Genomic DNA, 19108 nt, shown 5'->3' with positions numbered 1-19108 from the left:
CCCAACCCTGGGTGGAGCCGCGGAGGGGCTCTCTAGTGGCGGTGGTAAGGCCGGTGGGGCTAGCGTACAGGACCCAACACAGAATGTTGAGAAGGCCGAGGAAGGAAGGAACTCGCGTCACTGGATTAAAACGTGCTCTCCTCAGTGACAAGCTAGTCCATCAAGTTGCAGGTTTCCCCCGAGAATGGTCGACATAACTGGGGGGCTGCTGTCCATCTGTCTTCCGCCCTTTCCCGTCACTCTGCTTTGTCTTCGGATGCTTCCTTTCCTCTGTTAGCTAATTACAGCCATCGCCGTGGCTTTGGAATTAGCATCTTCGTTGCCACCTCTTAATAGCATAATTAGGCAACACATTCTTTTTCGTATGAGCAGGTGATCGAGTCTAAGGAACAATCCTGTACGCAGAATGTCTGATTCATTCAGGTGCAGTGTGATTTTTTGACTCCAAGCAAATGTCTCTGGGAGCAGGTACCCTTCTGAGATAAAATAATCAGGCTGGGTCGTGTGTCTTCAGCGTATATGTTTGTCCTTTCTTGAACAACAACCTCCAAAGGGTGAATTTGGATAGGATAGGCTCCCGTGTAAAACCCCTCGTGATTATTTTTTAAAAACTTTGAGGTGAGGCATTGATGCCACAGTGATTTTTTTCCTCTGCATTCTCCTCTTTTAGCAACACATAGTGAAATATTTGGGAATGAAATGCTAGGGTGATGTCTGGGATTTACTTCAGAATAATGTGGAAGGGGGTGGCGGGAGAGATGCGACAGGGCTGGCTGTGAGCTGGTAATTGTTGAGGGAGGTGAAGCGGGTGTGGGGGTTTCGTTATACTATTCTGTCTGCTTTTATATATATTTGTAATTTTCCATGATAAAAAGTGTTACGGAACCAGGCTGGAACGCTGGCGGGAAAACCAGGCGGCACTCGAAGATCTTGGTGGATCGGAGATTGGTTTAACGCCGGCGGGCTCAGAGGAGACTGTTTCTCCAAAGATCTGAGCTCCGAGTGCAAGTGGGGAGGGTAATTTATAGTCATCAGCTTCCATTTCTTTGGGGGTTCTCGTGCACACAGCAAACAAAGGAAGAAGAGCCCGGAGGAGGGGTCTCGAAGCCAGAGACCAGAGTCTGCTTTAGCCCCGTCGGCCATCTTTGGCGTCCTTCATGCACTTCTTCAACAAGAGTAAAAACCACAATGTCACCCTGCCTTAGGTTTCTCATTGCCCTAAGGTAGAGTGCAGCCCTCCTCACGTGGCCTGCAGCCCCCTTAATCGCCTGGCACCTATTAACCCCTCCAGGTTCATCTTCTTAGGAAATTATTTGCAGTAGCCTGAACACCTAATGGCCCATCTTACCTGGCCCTTTGCACTGGTTTTCTTCTCTTGCTGCAACACTCTTTCCATCACCTCATCCTCATCCTTCCATCCAATTTTCCTGACCCTTCTGGACCCTTGGATCCCAGACGACCTCGCTTCTTGCAGGCCTTCCCTGATTGCCCTCTGCCCCAGTGTGGTTGAGTACCCTCCTGGGGGGGGGGAGGGGGCTCTGTCACAGTGACCCTCACTTTAGCCATCCTCTGGGTGATTGTCACCACCACTTCCTTCCTGTCACTGTTGTTGTATTACACATTTTTTTGAGGAAAGGGATTAGGCCTTGTTCACACTTCTGTCCCTTGTACTCAGCACAGTGCCTGGCTTGTGGACACTTGCCCTCCGGTGTCCCACTGCCTCCTGCTCAGAGGCACAACGGTGCCCGGTGCCCATGTGGCTTCCGCCTACCTTCTCATTGTTGCTCCCATTCACGTCACCTCTGCTCTGCATCCTTGGGATTTTCGCTGATCTCTGTGAGTCACAGCAGGACGTTCTTTGCAAAATCTCTGCATGTGGATGAGGAAGGTCCAATCAAACTTGGAGCTTTTATACTTTCCAAAATGACAAGTTTTGAGATGGTATCCAGTACTAGTGGGCACATTGAAACACATTCCTTATTGATGTGATAGGTTGCTTCACTGTTCAGAACAGGTCTCTGTAGGACACAACTCCAGGGGTGTTTCAGCTACATTGTCAAGTTGATGGTGGACATGTGAATGAAGAGGAATGTTCGTTATAGCGGTTTGAAATAGGAAAAAGAAAAAAAAGTGCATTTTGGATGGATAAAGAAATTTCCATCTAGTCCTCATATAGTGGGATGCTCTGCTGAAGTGAAAATGCATCTGCCAGAGCTGGGCGTGCAGATTGGTGGCATCGCCAACCAATGGCAAGTCCAAGAATATATATGGTGTGCTACTATGTACATAAGGTTCACAAACCAGCAAAACTAAACAGTATACTGTTTAGGAGTTCATACGTCATAATATGCATACACATGCATATATAATATGTATATATACATGCATACATAATCCCATATAAGCTTGCACATGCACGTATATAGTATACATGTGCATATACTCATAAGTGTACATATATATTTTTTCATATACACATATACATGCAGGGAACCGAGAAATCCAGAGATCAGGACAGAGGTGTAACTCTGTGCAGGAGGGAGAAAAGTGACTGGGAAGAGACACATGAGAGTCACAGTATAGATAATGCTCTGTCTTGGGTTGGCACGGCAGGAGTATGGTTTTACATTTCATTATACTGTACTTTATAATTTGTATATAAGCTAAATATATTCTGTGGAGATGGCCTGTTTCCTAATAACACTAAAACTAAATCCATCAGTAATCTTTATGTGAGGCTACATTCCCAAGTCCTTTGATGAAGGAATAGGCTTATCTTGTTGTTGCTTTTCTCCCACTGTTCATGGGGTAATGTCAATCCAATCATTCCTCACTTTCTGCTTTGCCTAAAAGACTGTTGCTACAAGTGCAAATTGTGGTAGTTCCCCATTGGTGACCAACAGGAAGTGGATGAAGGACACAGATCACCTCTCTCTCCCACATCGTGTCCTTTCCATGTTCATCACAGATGTCGCCGTGGTGGACATGAGTGATGTCTCCAGACAGCCTTCGCTCTTTTACCATCTCGGGGTCCGAGAAAGCTTTGACATGGCCAATAATGTGATCCTTTACCACGACACCGATGCTGACACTGCTCTTTCATTGAAGGTAAAGGATGTTGTTCATCTTCTTGTGAATACTTTGTTTTGGGAAAACGGTATTATATGGTCAAATGAAATGCACGTGTAGTACAGGAGGTTGGAGAAAAACAAGAAAGATTTGCTTGTGCAATTCCTTCCTTTCTACTACAGGTTTTCGCTCACACAGACAACTTCCTGATCACTGTGTGAGCGTATGTACTACAGAGAGGCATTTGTAGGCATCTTGATCGTTTCCAGACTCATTAGGGAAGTGGAGGCAAAAACAGTTTCCACGGAAGCCAACACACAGCTCTGAGTCCTTTAATGGGCAATGTGATGCAAACCTTCACATTAAAAAAATAGTTTCTCAACTTCAATAATAAGACTGCACATAGCCATTACCATAGCGGGCAGAAAGTTCTAGCATAGATATAATCAGTATTTAATCCGTTACCCCCGCCCCCCACCATCCAAAGCAGAGGAACACTGAAAACTTGTCTGTTTGTGCCCAACTCAGTAATTACTGAGATTTTAAAAAATGTATTCTTGGAACTATGAAACAAGTGCTTTTTGGATAATAGTACTTGTTACAAATGATCATATTTGGAACAGAGGGCCAGATGGCAATGGAGTAGGAGGTCCCGCGTAAGTGTTGAATCACTGCCTTGTACACCAGAAACTAATAGGACACTGTATGTTACCTATACTGGAAGTGAAGTAAAAACTTCAGAAATCCTCCTGTTTGTAAAATGTGAAGGTCTAGGGTGAGCTACTGCAAAACTCAGCTAATGTTAATATTGTTGAATATCTTAATACTAGTTAGGAAAACCTGGTCTGTATTAAATCATTTCAGGAATAAAAGACTAGTTTGTTAACAGCAGTATTGCTCAACCTTCACTGCACTTTAGAATTACTTGGACAACTTGTAAATATCCCAGTCCCCAGGTCACGCCCCAGACCAATTACATCACAGTCTCTGGGGGGTTTGTTTTTAACCTCTCTGAAGTACAGTCATGGGTGAGAACTAGCGGCTTAAAGTTAGCTTTCATGTAGCCTATAAATAGCACAATTTTGTGATGGCAAGGATGAACATTTTTGTGTTTCTTGGGGTTTAATATTAAGCAGATTTTTCTAGGTTCTGTAATAATTGGGATTATTTCCTGGTAGAAATACAGCCTGCTTCAGGTGTGAAACCTATATGTGTTCAGTATCACATACACTCTACGTAGATGTGTACTCTGTAACTGGAGCACAGTACTGTGTGTTAAGACATCATTCATAGGACATTAAAAGAAGAAACTGGTCATTATTGTACTTTACATTGTAAAATAGTTTCTCAAAAGACTATAAGCCACTGTAGGGGCGCCTGGGTGGCTCAGTCGGTTGAGCGTCCGACTTCAGCTCAGGTCACGATCTCGCGGTCCGCGAGTTCGAGCCCCGCGTCGGGCTCTGGGCTGATGGCTCAGAGCCTGGAGCTTGCTTCCGATTCTGTGTCTCCCTCTCTCTCTGCCCCTCCCCCGTTCATGCTGTGTCTCTCTCTGTCTCAAAAATAAATAAACGTTAAAAAAAAAATTTAAAAAAAAAAAAAAAAAAAAAGACTATAAGCCACTGTAAAATATTACTTTAGATATTTAGATACTGATTTTCTTTTACCGGTTTTCACTAAGGAAGTTGTGCTTGGAAGTACTTAGAAATAGAAAATATGAAAGGATAGATTATTACGCTACATTTTGATGAGGAACATGAAATCAAAGTATTTTTTCCAATGCAATTCATTATTTTTCTCAACGATGCCTTAGTGGACTCCTCTGGAAAGTCTCATAACCTAGGTAAGTGTTAATTTTTAATAATATGGAAAAATACTTCCTAAAATGGATATGGGTAGTCTGTTATATCTGACACTGGAAGAGGCGGTCTGCACTTGTCAACAGAAAACTGAAATCTCAGAATAGAGAAAACCCATTTTATGGGGCAGCTGTTTAATTATGTTTTCTTTTTGCAGCACATGTTGGCCGACAGCGCATAAATGATACGGTCAAGGGCTGCACAACCATTATGCTAAGTTAACTGACTAAAATTGCTATCGCTGAATCTGAAGGTTCCTAGACAATTACAGTGATGTGTCAGAAACCCTACCAGCAACACCCCTTCTGTAGAAAGGCTGACGGGGGGGCGGGGGTGGGGGCAGCACTGATTGAGGCAAGAAGCGACTGTAGACCTGAGGACCCCGCGGCACTTCCTGGGCATTCCTTGCAGTCACCGCCGTGGTTCACTGGACAGGTGAGGTGCAGGGCGCTCAGAGCCCTAGACCTGAATCTCACAGTGTTTGGACAAAAGCATTGCCGCTGCTATGGGGCATTTTCATAACTGTAAATGTTCCTCAATCATTCTAAAAGCTAGCCAATTATGATCTGTTTTCCTTAGAATATAAATTTTACAATTCTCTGAAGCTCACCCTATTTGAAGCTTTTTGCTCAGGGAAAGTGGGGGAGGTTTCAAATGATAGGTCTTGCTCTAGGGTGGGTGCTGGATGATGGGGGGCAAAGTGCTTGTAGTGCTTATGGAAATTAATGGGTTTTTTTTAAAAAAGCTGTATTCATCTTATTTTTTTCTTTTCAGGATATGGTAACTCAGAAAAACACAGTAAGTATTATATTTTCAGATTTTTAACCTGGTAAATGTAGAAGATGCTTGCTTGAAAATCCCACAGATAGCAGGGTGATTTTTTTTTTTAAGTTTTATTTACTTTGAGATAGAGCGTGAGTGGGGGAGGGGCAGGGAGAGAGGGAGAGAGAGAATCCCAGGCAGGCTCCCCACCGTCAGCACAGAGCCCAATGTGGGGCTCGAACTCACAAACCATGAGATCATGACCTAAGCTGAAGTCAGACACTTAACTGGCTGAGCCACCCAGGTGCCCTGCAAAGTGATTTCTAATTATGCCTGTTGGTGTGTTTCTCAGGGGGATGGCTAGAACCCCCTGTCCTTCGAGCTGCCTGCTAGGTTAGGCCCCACTCCCATCTGGGGTGAAGGGCAGAAGGTAAGGTCAGGAAAACGGACTTATTACTCTTCATTGTGTACCAGGACTTTGAGGCTGGAACCATCTGGCTATCTCCTTCTGATCTGGGTTGGTCTCTTGGACACCAGCAAGATTCTTTTTATTGGAGCCATTACCTCCCATATTTCCCACCAAAGTTTCCCTAACAACAGAGAAACATGAACGTATACTTGAGGTAATACGGGGCCTAGCCCAGAGTTCCTGCAGTGACATAGTGATAACACCACGTTGGTTTGAATCGTATAATGAAATCCCCACTTTAAAGACATTCAGATAAGTTCATGTTCTTGGAAATTGTGCCAAGGTTACCCTGTGCCTTGAATGAGCCTCGAAGCACTCATCTTCCTAGACCTGTAGCACTGTGGTCTGACCAGTCGTGACCAAGACAGAGGACGTGTCCCTCATTTCTTTCCTTTGCCCTCAGCCTGCTTACACTGGTCCTTCGAGAAAGGAAGGGCCTCCTGTCTTATTTTCTATACCAGTTGAAATTCCTGAAGGGAGAAGGATAAAGGGCCAAGGAGGTAGAGCTCCCCCAGGGGTGCCCTCTATAGGGGAACAGGAACTTTGCATGACATTCCCCCCTCCACAGAAGGCCCTACCCTGCAGCTGTGGGGTTTAGACTTCTCCAGAACCCAGGCAGAGCTCCTTCTCTGTGTTGGAAGCCTTGAGTCTCCTCCTCCAAGCCAGATAATGAAGTTCTAGAAACCAAACAAGCGGTGCAGGTTATGCAGTTACCACTGGAGCTTGGATTTCATAAGCTGACCTATAAAATTAAGGCATCAGGGTGGGTTTGAGTTCTTGGGAAAAGAAATGGGAAGACCTGTCACTTCATTTTGTCCCATTTACATACTGCTGCTCTCCACTTAATGGGGCTCTTCCTTGTACTTTCTAGATCTTGATTTCTTAAATTACCTCCGTCATGGAGATAGGGGGGATCCAGTAAAAGGAGCCTGAGCCTGAGGCTGCCAGGGACGGGTTGTAGCCCCAGCCTCGTCTCTAAGTCACTTTGGGCAGTCATCCCCGCCCCCATCCTCAGTGTCCTCATCAGGAGAATGAGAAGGTTGAACTCTTTCGCTTGATTCATAGATAACTTAAAATTCTCAGAGTCTGTGGTTCCGTATTTGTTGCACAAGTGAAAAGACGTAACTTGGATTTAATGCAAGGAATGTGTCAGCAACAGTTATTCCTCAAGACAGGAATCACATTAAGGCAAAGTGCAAGGAAGAAAACTTTTTCCATCCTGACTACAGGGTGTTTTGGAGCCCAGAAATATTCTTGTTCTTGAAGAGACTTAGTGTCACTCTGTTACCATTCCACTGAATACCCTCCTTTCTGGTGCATGCTCTCTCCTCTGAACACCCAGGAACCCCTTCACATTCTTGGTAATTCTGATTATACCATGGCACCATTCTCCTTGTGTGTGTGTGTGTGTGTGTGTGTATACAGACACACATATATATGTGTATATATATGTATGTATATATACGCATGCATCTGTTTGTTTGTAATCAACTTACTCTAGACGATTTGGCAACTAATCTCTCTGCTACATTTGCTATTACTTTAGAATTCAGTGCTCAGTACTGGTTGTCATGCTTCATGGGCTGTGAAAATTTAGAGCATTCAGGAAAACAAAATAAAGGACCAGAGGTAGCTGGAAGAGTGGAAGATAACACCAAGAGGAAAGGTTGAAGGGAAACAAACCTTGAGAAGTATTGTTCATGGTCATTTTCAAATGTTTTCCATTTCTGGAAAGTAGGGAGACAGTTACTACTTCTACTCTGGGTGGCAGGGAAGTGTAGGGCAAACTCAAAAAAGGTTGCGGGGCGCCTGGGCGGCTCAGTCAGTTGAGCGTCTAATTCTTGATTTCGGCTCAGGTCATGATCTCAGGTTTGTGGGATTGATCCCCACGTCTGACTCTGTGCTGACAGCATGGAGTCTGCTTGGGATTCTCTCTCTATCTCTCTCTCGCTCTCTCTGCACCTACCACACTCATGTGCATGCGCTCTCTCTCTCTCACACACAAAATAAATAAATAAACATTAAAAAAAAAAAAAGGTTGGGATCAGCAGAATGGTCATCTCATAGCTAATAGTGATTAAACATTGAAAAAGAATGTCACGGTAAATCAGATGACTTTTAAGGAGGGTTTACTCGCTTGTCCCCTCAATATGGATTGAGTTAATGCTGCTTAGAACCAGAGGTCTGGCTTGTCTGACTCCAGAGGTTTTGGGAAAGAATCTGATGAAATTTGGGGTCTGTAATAATTGGACAGCTTTAAAAAAAAAAAAGGGGGGGCGCCTGGGTGGCGCAGTCGGTTGAGTGGCCGACTTCAGCCAGGTCACGATCTCGCGTCTGTGAGTTCGAGCCCCGCGTCGGGCTCTGTGCTGACAGCTCGGAGCCTGGAGCCTGTTTCCAATTCTGTGTCTCCCTCTCTCTCTGCCCCTCCCCTGTTCATGCTCTGTGTCTCTCTGTCCCAAAAATAAATAAAAAACATTGAAAAAAAATTTAAAAAAAAAAAATTAAAAAAAAAAAAGGGTACAACATAGTCCTAGGCAGTAAATCAGGAAGTCCTGTGAGGCAGGTGTACAGATTAAATGCCACACTCCGTGCCACTGAACGCTTGAAGTGATTTGTGAAGAGATGGAAACCTAGAGCCTTTGAGATCTCTGCCTTCACAGAATCATCCTATATTTCTAGGATTGTGCCTAGTGGTGTATTGAACTCGACTTCATTTAGTAGAGGGCTGGTGTCTTAGGGCTCTCCAGACAAACAGAACCAATAGGAGACACAGGGAGAGGGAGTTCTTTACTATGAGCCATCACCTCGCATAGTTATGGGGGCTGAGCATTCCCGCCATCTGCCATCCGCAAGCTGGACACCCAGGAAAGCCGTTGGTATAATTAAGTCCCAAGTCGTGAGGCCTTAGAATTAGGGGAGCCAGTGGTGTAAATTTTAACCCCAAGATCAGAGATGACTGTCCCATCTCAAGCAGCAAGGGAGCAAGAGGGGCAGATGCCTCTTTTTCTCAGCTTCTGTTCAAGCCCCAGTGGATTGGATGATGCCCACCCACTGTGGCAGAGTCCACTGACGCAGCTGCTAATCTCACCCGGAAACACCGTCATAACCACCCCCGGCCCTAATGTTTAATCTCGGTACCCCAGGCCAGTTGAGGTGACACAGAATTAACCGTCACAGGTAGGCACACTTGCTTCCATTTCTAGGAACATTTGTTTTGCAGTGATGTGGAGGATAGGAAGCCAATTTCTAGGCTTCAGGCTGGGCCACGTCTGCAGCCATTCTGGGCTCGTCTTCTCTTTGGAAACACATTATCACCTTTTGTACTCAGCTCTTTTTTAGACCATGCTCATGTTCTCATATTCCAGGTTTTGTTTTCAAATGTTTATTTATTTTTGAGAGCAAGAGACAGAGCCCCAGAGTATGAGCAGGGGAGGGGCAGAGAGAGAGAGGGAGGCACAGAATCCGAAGCAGGCTCCAGGCTCTGACCTGGCAGCACAGAGCCCGATACGGGGCTCGAACCTACCAGCATGACCTGAGCCGAAGTCGGACACTTAGCCAACTTAGCCACCCAGGTGCCCCTAAAATCATTTTCTTAATTTCCTTTTCAGGATGGATATTTTTTTAAAGTTTATTTATTTTAAGTAAGCTCTACACCCATCCTAGGGCTTGAACTCACGATCCTAAGATCAGCAGGGAGCGTGCTTTCGATCCTCTGTCCTCCTGGCTCCCTGCCCCTGCCCTGCTCATGGGTGCGCATGCATGCTCTCTCAAAAACTAAGTAAATATTAAAATATATATATTAAAATACTTTTTACAAAAATCTTCAACGCTCAGCACATTTTATTTCAGTATTTGAGTTAAAAATACTGTTTTTTTTTTAAGTTTGTTTGAGAGAGTGGGCACAAGTGGGAGAGGGGCAGAGAGAGAGAGAGAGAAAGAGAGAGAGGGAAAGAGAGAGGGAAAGAGAAAGGGAGAATCCCAAGAAGGCTCTGTGCTATCAGCACAGAGCCCAACGTGGGGCTCAAACTCACAAACCCTGAGATCTTTACCTGAGCTGAAGTTGGACACTTAACCGATGGAGCCACCCAGGTGCCTCATAATTCCGGTTTTTTAAATGAACTGTGATTTTAATTTCAGTGTAGTTAACAGGGTTGTGTATATTAGTTTCAGGTGTACAATATAGTGATGCCGCAGTTCTGTTCATTGCCCGGTGCTCATCATAGTAAACGTACTCTTACTCCCCTTCCCCTTTTTCGCCCATCCCTCTATGTAATTCAGCTTTTGATCCAAGTTCCAGAAAAATTACTTTTCTCTATTATTTTCATCCTTAAGCTGTTTCCTCCTGCTTCACAGATACCAAAGAGAGCCATTTTCAGCGTTTTACCACTTCAGAAAACCTGTTGATGTGATGAAAGATCAAGGTTGAGCCTTTATGGGAACAAAAGTGGAAATGCTAGCCAACCCCGAGAGACTACTTTATCTATTAAACCTTGGAACTTCCTGGTAGTTTTTTACTCATGTACATAGTCCGCAGGTATTCTTGAACTGTTTTAATTTTCCTTTGCAAAAAATAATCATACCTTCAAAGCCATGGTATATTTTGCAGGTTGATTTCCCCCTGGAAGTGGACTCTGAGACTGAATTGAGTGTGCAGGAGATTTATTCAGGCGTGCCCTTGGGGTCAAGGCTGAGGAAGTGGAGGGAAGGAAGCAGGACCAGGCAGAGAGAGATGAAGCTGGAAGGCAGGCTCAGCGATAGCCTTGGCTGATCCCGTGGGGGGCTCTAGAGCTGGAACGGCCTTTCTGAGTCGGGGCGAGATGGCCAGGCCTTTACATGCCTGCATCCAGCCCTCCCTGGAAGGTGTGTGACCTTGGGTGAGGTACTGTCCGCGCCGAGGCAGTTTGGGATGGCAGGAGCTAACAGCAGGGGCCACACATCCTACCTTGATGGTCGGGGGTGGTGTCTGTGTGCCTGAGTGTTCACCACATTATAATCATTTTATTGGAGAAATTTGCAAATCCTGTATGCCCCACGATGAAGGATTGTATCTCTAAGGCTGAGAGGCACAGAAATCATTTTCTTCCATTGAATTGTGGGTAATTACCTGGAAGCTATACATATCATAGCCTCGCCAGAAGGAAACACGAGGCCATAAACCTGCCCTGTCCCCCTAGGAAAATTACCAGGAGAGGATGAGATATTCCACTCAGTACTTATAGAAGGAATTGTTAAAAGTGTACTAGACCGTATTTTCATTTGTCATGTCCTAAAGACAGAGTTCACAGTTGGTTTTTAAAAATGAAAGTTAAATTTCTAAGCTAGGATCATGTTATTAAAAAGCACCTTATTAAAAGACTAATCTGGTTCTTGACCTCGGGACTAGGTGTTTTTTGTTTTTTTTTTTTTCTGCAAAGCCAATGAAATTTAAGAGAAACTCATTGTTCCCATTGAAATAGTTATCTCTATAATCCCAGTAAATTGGAAATTCTTTGAGAAACAGACATTGGCAATATTGGGTACATTTTCTACAATATTGGAAGTCTTTTTCTTGGCTTACAAGCAAATTTAGTACTCAAGTTCAGCGTAACAGAATTCTCTTGGTCTTTCCCTCTTGCATTCCTCACTTTTCAGTTTGCCATGACTTGGGATCCAAAATTATCAAAGTTGATATAGATTGCTTAGGCACACTTTGGTAAAAGGACAATCAAATTTCCTTTCTCCTTTAGATATCCTCTGGGTTTTCCGAGTTCAGATCAGAATTTTTACCACTTTTATTAGTGAAGAACCAATTTCCAACAAGAAGGGTATGTCTCCTAGTAAATGGAGAGGCAGAATTTTATTTTGCACATAGAATATGATTTATGTGAAAACCTGTGTCCTTTGAATATTTGTCTCTTGTATAGCTATTTTTTAGTATTTCTACCTTATCTTTTTTTTTTTTTTAGTTATTTTGAGAGAGAGAATGAAAGTGGGGGAAGGGGCAGAGAGAGAGAGAGAGAGAGAGAGAGAGAGAGAGAATATCCTATGCAGGCTCCACACTTTCAATGTGGAGGCCGAAGAGGGACTCGAACTAATGAACTGCAAGATTATGACCTGAGCTGGTCAGACGCTTAACCAACTGAGACACCCAGGCGCCCCTGGTATTTCTACCTAATCTTAAATTCTTAAATTCTCTTTTCTCTAGTCTTGATGCCTTTTGTTTTTTCCCTATGTGCTTGTGGTCTTGTGATCTCTTTCAAATTGAAGTATTCTGGAAGTGCAAACCACAAAGCTTTTGTCTGTTCCTCTCGAATGTCACAGGAGTGATGTCCCATTTCACAGGGCCAGTGTTAGAACCAAAGCAATACCTAATTCTGCCTACCAACTGAATAAGTCTTTGGTGTCTGAAGATACCCATTTATTTGTTTTAAATTGTGATACAATTCATATACCATACAGTTCATTTACCATTCTGTTTGTGATGGGTATTTTGTGCAACATGGCTTGCTTTATTAAGGGTATTTCAAAATTAAGCCACAATGGCAGTTACTGACAAGAATCCTGAGGAGGAAGGGGAAGGACCTGAGGTCGTCTGGCTCTGTGGTCCTCTGTGGGCCAGTCGGTTAACCTTTCTGGGTCTCGGTTTCCTCCTGTATAAAATGAGATGACCAATCAGGTGGTTACTGACATTCCTGCCAGATCTGAAATAATTCTAGGATTTTATGAACAAAGCAGATGAGCAATTGCAGTAGTTCACTTGACACTGCATGGCCTGTTTCCAGCAGTGAGATCTTCAGTTACCTTTTAAGTGTCACAGCAGCCTGATGATTCAGTTGAAATTGTTATTGGGCTTCTGTGTATTATTAGTTCTTATCCTGACCAAATAGAGAAAAGTAGCAATACGGAATGCTGTTTGCATCGATCTTCAACAACAACAACAAAAACACCTGCATTCCCCTGATGTGCATGTGTGGGATTTTGAAAATTCTCCTGTAACTGACTAGACAAAGAATTGTATCTATTAGGCTTAACACCTTGTGATCATTTTTTAAAAAATTTTTTTATAACGTTTATTTATTTTTGAGACAGGGAGAGACAGAGTATGAACTGGGGAGGGTCAGAGAGAGGGAGACACAGAATCCGAAACAGGCTCCAGGCTCTGAGCTGTCAGCACAGAGCCCGACGCGGGGCTCGAACTCATGGACCGCGAGATCGTGACCTGAGCCGAAGTAAGCCGCTTAACCGACTGAGCCACCCAGGTGCCCCTCATTTTTTTTTTTTTTTTTTGAGCAGCCCCTGACTTGGATTCTCTTTCTTAATAAATGGACTTTTTAATGCATGCTCATGTTAAATAACTTTTGAAAAATTACTGTCCCGTATTTGTTCATCTGCTCTGTAAATCTTCTTGGGAACACTTTTGCATGCTTTTCTAGTTTTCGTTTTCACGAAGGATTTGCAACCCTTTTGCGTTACAAGATTCAGGCTCCAAAGTAACTACGTTCTGCCAGCATTCAAGATAGGCCTTCTTCCCTGAGTGCTCAGAAATCATTTTTACCTTGGATAGTGTTAAACCACCTTCCATCTGCCTTAGATTCCCCCCCCCCCCTCCTGACTGGGTCATTTATTGACTGATTAAACATTTGTATTGTGATAAAAAAATGTTCTTTAGGACATTGAGCTTGGAAGTCTCATTAGGAAGTCTGTTGGGACGAGATTTTACACATTTATTTGCTCCAAAGAATTAATTGATAAAACTTGTGCTGTTAATGACCAATTTTGCCACCTGCTGCTAGCCATAAATAGAAATAAGTGCTGGTGTAGTGAGGCCCCTTCCCTTGGGTTTTTGTCCTGGTGGCCTTGAACCCTTGGCCTTCTTGCATAGAGTAGCTACTACATAGGAGCCAGCTGAGGGGAAAGTCCTGAGTGTCCTTGGTTGGTGGCCATTATTGAAACCCTTAGACCGTGAGGTGAAGAACACAGCATCCTCTGCTCTCCTGAGCTGTCCTAGAGAATCCAGACCGCTGTTTGTGGGTGGGAATCGCGCTGTTACCCATAAATGTCTTCGCATGTGAAGCCCACTGGAGAAACACTTGTGTTTTAGGGCTGCAGGTAGGATGTTCTATGTGAAACATCTGCTGGGGAGTCCGGAGCAGATGCTCTTAGGTTTTGGAGGGCCTTGGGACCCCGTTGTCAATCTGGAGGAACCTATGGACGCCTTCTCAGAACATACCTTAAAATGCTTAAGTAAATACAAAGGATTATAAAGGAGGCAAATTATACTGAAACCTAGCTACTAAAATATTTTTTAAAGTTGCATATTATAATCTGTGTGCTTCTTTATTAATGTCTCAATAAGATCAAACAGCAGGTCTCAAAAGTATCATAAGTTTGGACTGATAATGGGTATAAAGGTTATTTTGAGATCTCTGCAGGAAGTGTAACGTGATAGGAAAAATTCTGTGATTTCTATTAGTGACAAAGTCCCGGGTCCTGCGAAAACTAAGATGTGTTACCTCTGTTCCTAACTGAAGGCAGCTTTACAATTCATTTAAAGGTAAATGGTGACAAAGATGTAATTTTCTTCTCATTCAAGTTCATAGACTCCCAAGGATTAATAGACTCCAGGTTCACAACTCCTGGGCTGGTCTAGAACTGTTGAACACAGCTGATATTTACTGTATGCCCACTATGTGCCATGACCATATTTAGGCCCCTGCCACCTAATGAAGTTGACAGTACGATTGTCTCCATTTTAAAGATGAGAACACTCAGATTGGGACAGAGAAGTACATTGTCCGGGGTCATTCATCTAGTATGGAATGGAGCTGGGATTCAATCCTTGGCCATCCCAGTTCTCCACCATCTTGCTATGCTTGAGCAGAGATGCTATGATACTTCCTATTTCAGTATTAATAAGGTAATTCTTTCTCACCTGACTTAGCAAATGTTGGGGGGAATCCATCCCACTACCCAGCTCTGCTGAGATGATGAAAAGGAAATGCCTCTGCTCCGTCCTCTTTGACAGCAGCACATACCAAGAACCTTAAACTTCCTCTAGTCATTTCATTCTTGGGAAAAGACAACAGTGTGAAGATGCAAAAGTGTTCATCTCTGTGTACAGTAAGAAAATTTTCAGAACGAAGTTAAACAGTAGAATGGTTAAGTACACGGTAAATATTTACCATGTGGAATATTAGGGAGGCACTAAAAACGACATTCGAGTACGGAAGTGTTGAATCACTATATTGTACACCTGAAACTAATATAACACTGTATTTAACTACCTGGAATTAAAATTAAAACTTAAAAAATAAAATTGGTGACTGGTAAAGGAAGAAAGTATGGCATTTGAGACTATATAATCAAACTTTCATAGTGAGAGCTTTTTTAAAAGCACCTGTTCTTTAACCTAGTGATGGTACAGGACAGTCTGTTCATGGTGATGAATCCGTACATGGCAGTAGTTCTAGAAATCTCCACTGCTAACGTAGGGACTAGAAACTTTCAGAGGACAGATTCCTCCACTTCCAAATGTCACGGTGTCTGAGGCCAGTGGCTTTTACTCTGCTCTCTGACCCCACTTACTATATGAGAATCTTCCTTTGGGAGGTATTTGAAGAGTTTTTGGAAGGGTTTACATGTTAATGTGCCTAGCATACTGGTTCTAATGCCCCTTTATTGTAGGAAACTAAGCTGCCTTTGTTGAATGTGTTTTACTAAGCTGGATTCTTGAGATGTTTCCATTTATAAATGTAACAATTACAAATATACAAGCTTGGTTTGCTATTGGACATGTGTTATGCTAATCAGTGTTTTTCTTTTTAATTTCTGCTCTCCCCACCAACAAAAGTCTGAATGTGCTCCATCATTTGAAGATGTTTGAGCCTATTCTTCTTCCTTAGAACAAAAGTACTGCACTCAAAAGCCCGTGCTTTCACTTGGAAGTTTATGAATCGCTTTTGTAAATGTAGCCATTAGTCCCAATTGCTTTCTGTAAAATTTCTTCAACTTTTATACACTTCACGAGAGATTTTCTCAAAGGGAGTATTTTTACTTTGCCAAGGCTCCAGATTCCCGTTGTCTGCGCAGTCCTGTTCAGTCAGCTTGCTCAGTTGTCAGACGTCATGTATCCCCTCTCTTTCTCCTCATTTTCCTCTGTGGCTGAACGTTTGCCCAAAGGATCAGATCCCGTCTGGCTGTGGGCAGGTCTTGATGAGCCTGCGCCTCTCTTGCTCTGCCCACTTGAGCCATAACCTGGAACAGCACGTAGCGTTTATTTGCCGAGGTCCTATTTTTTTTTTCACACCTCATTATTGAGGACTTGAGTAGGATGGGGACAGAGTTTACTTTTGTGCTATTTGGGAGCAATGGGCTTGCTGAAGAAAGACTATGAATAAGATTTCAGCGAAGTGTTTGTTTTAGAAATGGCGTTAAGACCTGTCATACTTGTATCCAAATAAGTGGGATTCTGGCACCTTCAGTTACAGGTCTGTTATGGATACTCCGGGTTATGTAGTTGTAAAGTTGGTAAATATTTTTGTGATAATTATTATTCTGTATAATGTTTTTTAAATAAGCTGAGAGAAGGAAACAAAGAAATGTATATATTTATAGAGTTACATTAACCTTTTTGTTGACCATTTCTGGTAACTTTTTGTTGGTTTCTGTGGATTCCAGTTAACACATGGTGCAATTTCCTCATGCCTGTGTACCTTGTGTTATTTCCACCTGCATCTTTTACACTGTTACTGTCAAATAAATCCCGTTTCTGTATGTTACATACAGATTAGATGATTATATATGTCATATTATGCAGTTGTCTTTTTATTGTTAGAGTGAGTGGGAGACAGGGGCGGGGGGCGGGGTGGAGAGTGCGAATCCCAAGCAGGCTCTGTGCTCAACACGGAGCCCGATGCCGGGCTGTATTGCATGACCGTGAGATCATGACCTGAGCTGAAACCAAGAGTTGGACACTCAACTGACTGAGCCTCCCAGGTGTGCCAATGTGATTGTCTCTTAAATTAGTTAAGAAAGAAGAAATTGTCAATCATATCATCTTTTTTTAAAATAAATTCCAAACACCTCACCTTAGCATGGCAAAGGAAGTCTTCTTTTAAAGTTTATTTATTTCTTTTGGTGGGGGACCAGAGAGAGACAGAGAATCCCAAGCAGGCTCCTCAGTGTCAGCGCAGAGCTGGACACGGGGCTCAATCCCACGAACTGTGAGATCATGACCTGAGCTGAAACCAAGAGTCAGGCGCTTAACCAACTGAGCCTCCCAGGCGCCCCCAGTCATATCATCTGTTATCATTAACTGTTTACCTTTCCTGGCATGCTCTGTTTTTACCAAGTGAATTAGAATTAGTGTCTGGTGTCACTCACTTTCAGCCTGAAGAACTTCCTTTAGTAGTTTTTGTAAGGTGGTTCTTCTAGGAACAGATTATCTCAGTTGTTGTTGATCTGAAAATATCTTCACTTTCCCTTGATTCTGAAAATCTAGTTTTGCTAGATAGAAGGTGCTGGCTGACTTACTTTTTCTTTCACCCCTTTGAATATGTCCTCCTCCTGCCTTATGGCTTTCTTATTTCCAGTGGAAAGTCAGATGTTGATTTCAGCGGAGTTTCGTGTGCGTGACAAGATCCTCTTACCTTTCAAGATTTTCTTTTTGTCTTTGAAAATGTTAGCCGTGATATATCTGGGTATGGATCTCTGAGTATCCACCGTGAAGTTCATTCAATTTCTTGGATATGAAATTGAACGATTCATTTAATCACATCTATGAAGTTTTCAGAAATTATTTCTTTGGATATTTTTCTGCTCCTTTCTCTGCTCTCTTTCCAGGACCCCTGCAATGTGCCATGTATGTTGGTTCACTGGGTGATGTCCCACATTTTTGTGAGGCTCTGTTGATTTCATTCTTTTTTCTCTCTATTCCTCAGACGGCATCATCTGTTGATCTGTCTGCAAGTTTGCTGATTCTTTCTTGCCCTCAGATTTCCTGTTGGGCCCCTTCAGTGAATTTTTAATTTTGGTCCTTGTACTTTTGAACTCCAGAAATTCCATTTGCTGGTTTGTTTTTTGTTTTTGTTTGTTCGTAATTTCTGTCTCTTCACTGACATCTTCTATTAGATGAGACATTGTCATCATACCTTTCTTTCATTCTTTTCAGCTTGGTTTCTTTAGTTCTTAGAATACCTTTATAATATCTGCTTTCAAGTCTTTGTCTCCTAAATCCAGTATCTGGGCCTTTGCAAAGGCAGCTACTATTGCCGGCTGTGTTTCCTGTGTATGGATCACACTGTCCTGTTTGTTGGCATGTTTTGTTTCTTTTTTGTTGAAAACTGGATATTTCAGATAATGCATTATAGCAACTCTGGATACTCATTTCTTTCCGGCTGTCTCTGGTGCTTATTTTTGTTGTTTGTCGGTTGGTTTGTTTGTTTAGTGACTTGAATAGACTAGTTCAGCGAAGTCTCTGCTCCACAACGTGCGGCCTGCGGTGTGACTCTTTGGAGGGTACAGCCTTGGTCATGTACACAGCTACTCTGACCTTGCCACCCCCAGCCAGGGGTGACTGTGATTATACCTGGGCTCTCCTTGACTACATCTCTCCCTGATTTCCTTAAGTTCTTCTTGTATTGAGAATACACCTTAATTATTAGCTGACTACTGTGTTTTTTTTTTTAACTTTTAATTTACATCCAAGTTAGCATATAGTGCTTGCTATAGTGATTTCAGGAGTAGATGCCAGTGATTGATTCCCTATGTGTAATACCCAGTGCTCATCCCAACAAGTGTCTTCCTTAATGCCCCTTACCCATTTAGCCCATCCCCCCCACCCACAACCCCGCCAGCAACCCTCAGTTTGTTCTCTGTATTTGTCTCTTATGTTCTGTCCCCCTCCTCCTTTTTATATTCTTTTTGCTTCCCTTCCCTTACGTTCATCTGTTTTCTTATCTTAAAGTCCTCATAT

At 43.0% G+C, this 19108-nt stretch overlaps 1 protein-coding gene across 5 annotated transcripts in view; it reads left to right on the top strand.

Moving 5' to 3' along the window:
• MAP3K15 (mitogen-activated protein kinase kinase kinase 15) overlaps window positions 1-19108 on the top strand; it is a 124319-nt gene that overhangs the window by 19002 nt on the left and 86209 nt on the right. For all 5 annotated transcript variants that reach the window (XM_058714329.1, XM_058714332.1, XM_058714328.1 and 2 more), the window contains exons 2-3: window positions 2969-3108; window positions 5700-5723. In XM_058714329.1, coding sequence (XP_058570312.1) covers window positions 2969-3108; window positions 5700-5723 — 164 coding nt within the window. The remainder of the gene's footprint in view (window positions 1-2968; window positions 3109-5699; window positions 5724-19108) is intronic.

The sequence above is a fragment of the Neofelis nebulosa genome, chromosome X (genome assembly GCF_028018385.1).
Source record: "Neofelis nebulosa isolate mNeoNeb1 chromosome X, mNeoNeb1.pri, whole genome shotgun sequence".
In the NCBI taxonomy this organism is placed as follows: domain Eukaryota; kingdom Metazoa; phylum Chordata; class Mammalia; order Carnivora; family Felidae; genus Neofelis; species Neofelis nebulosa.
The sequence above is the reverse complement of the archived record's forward strand: the minus strand, read 5'-3'. Positions and strand labels throughout refer to the sequence as shown.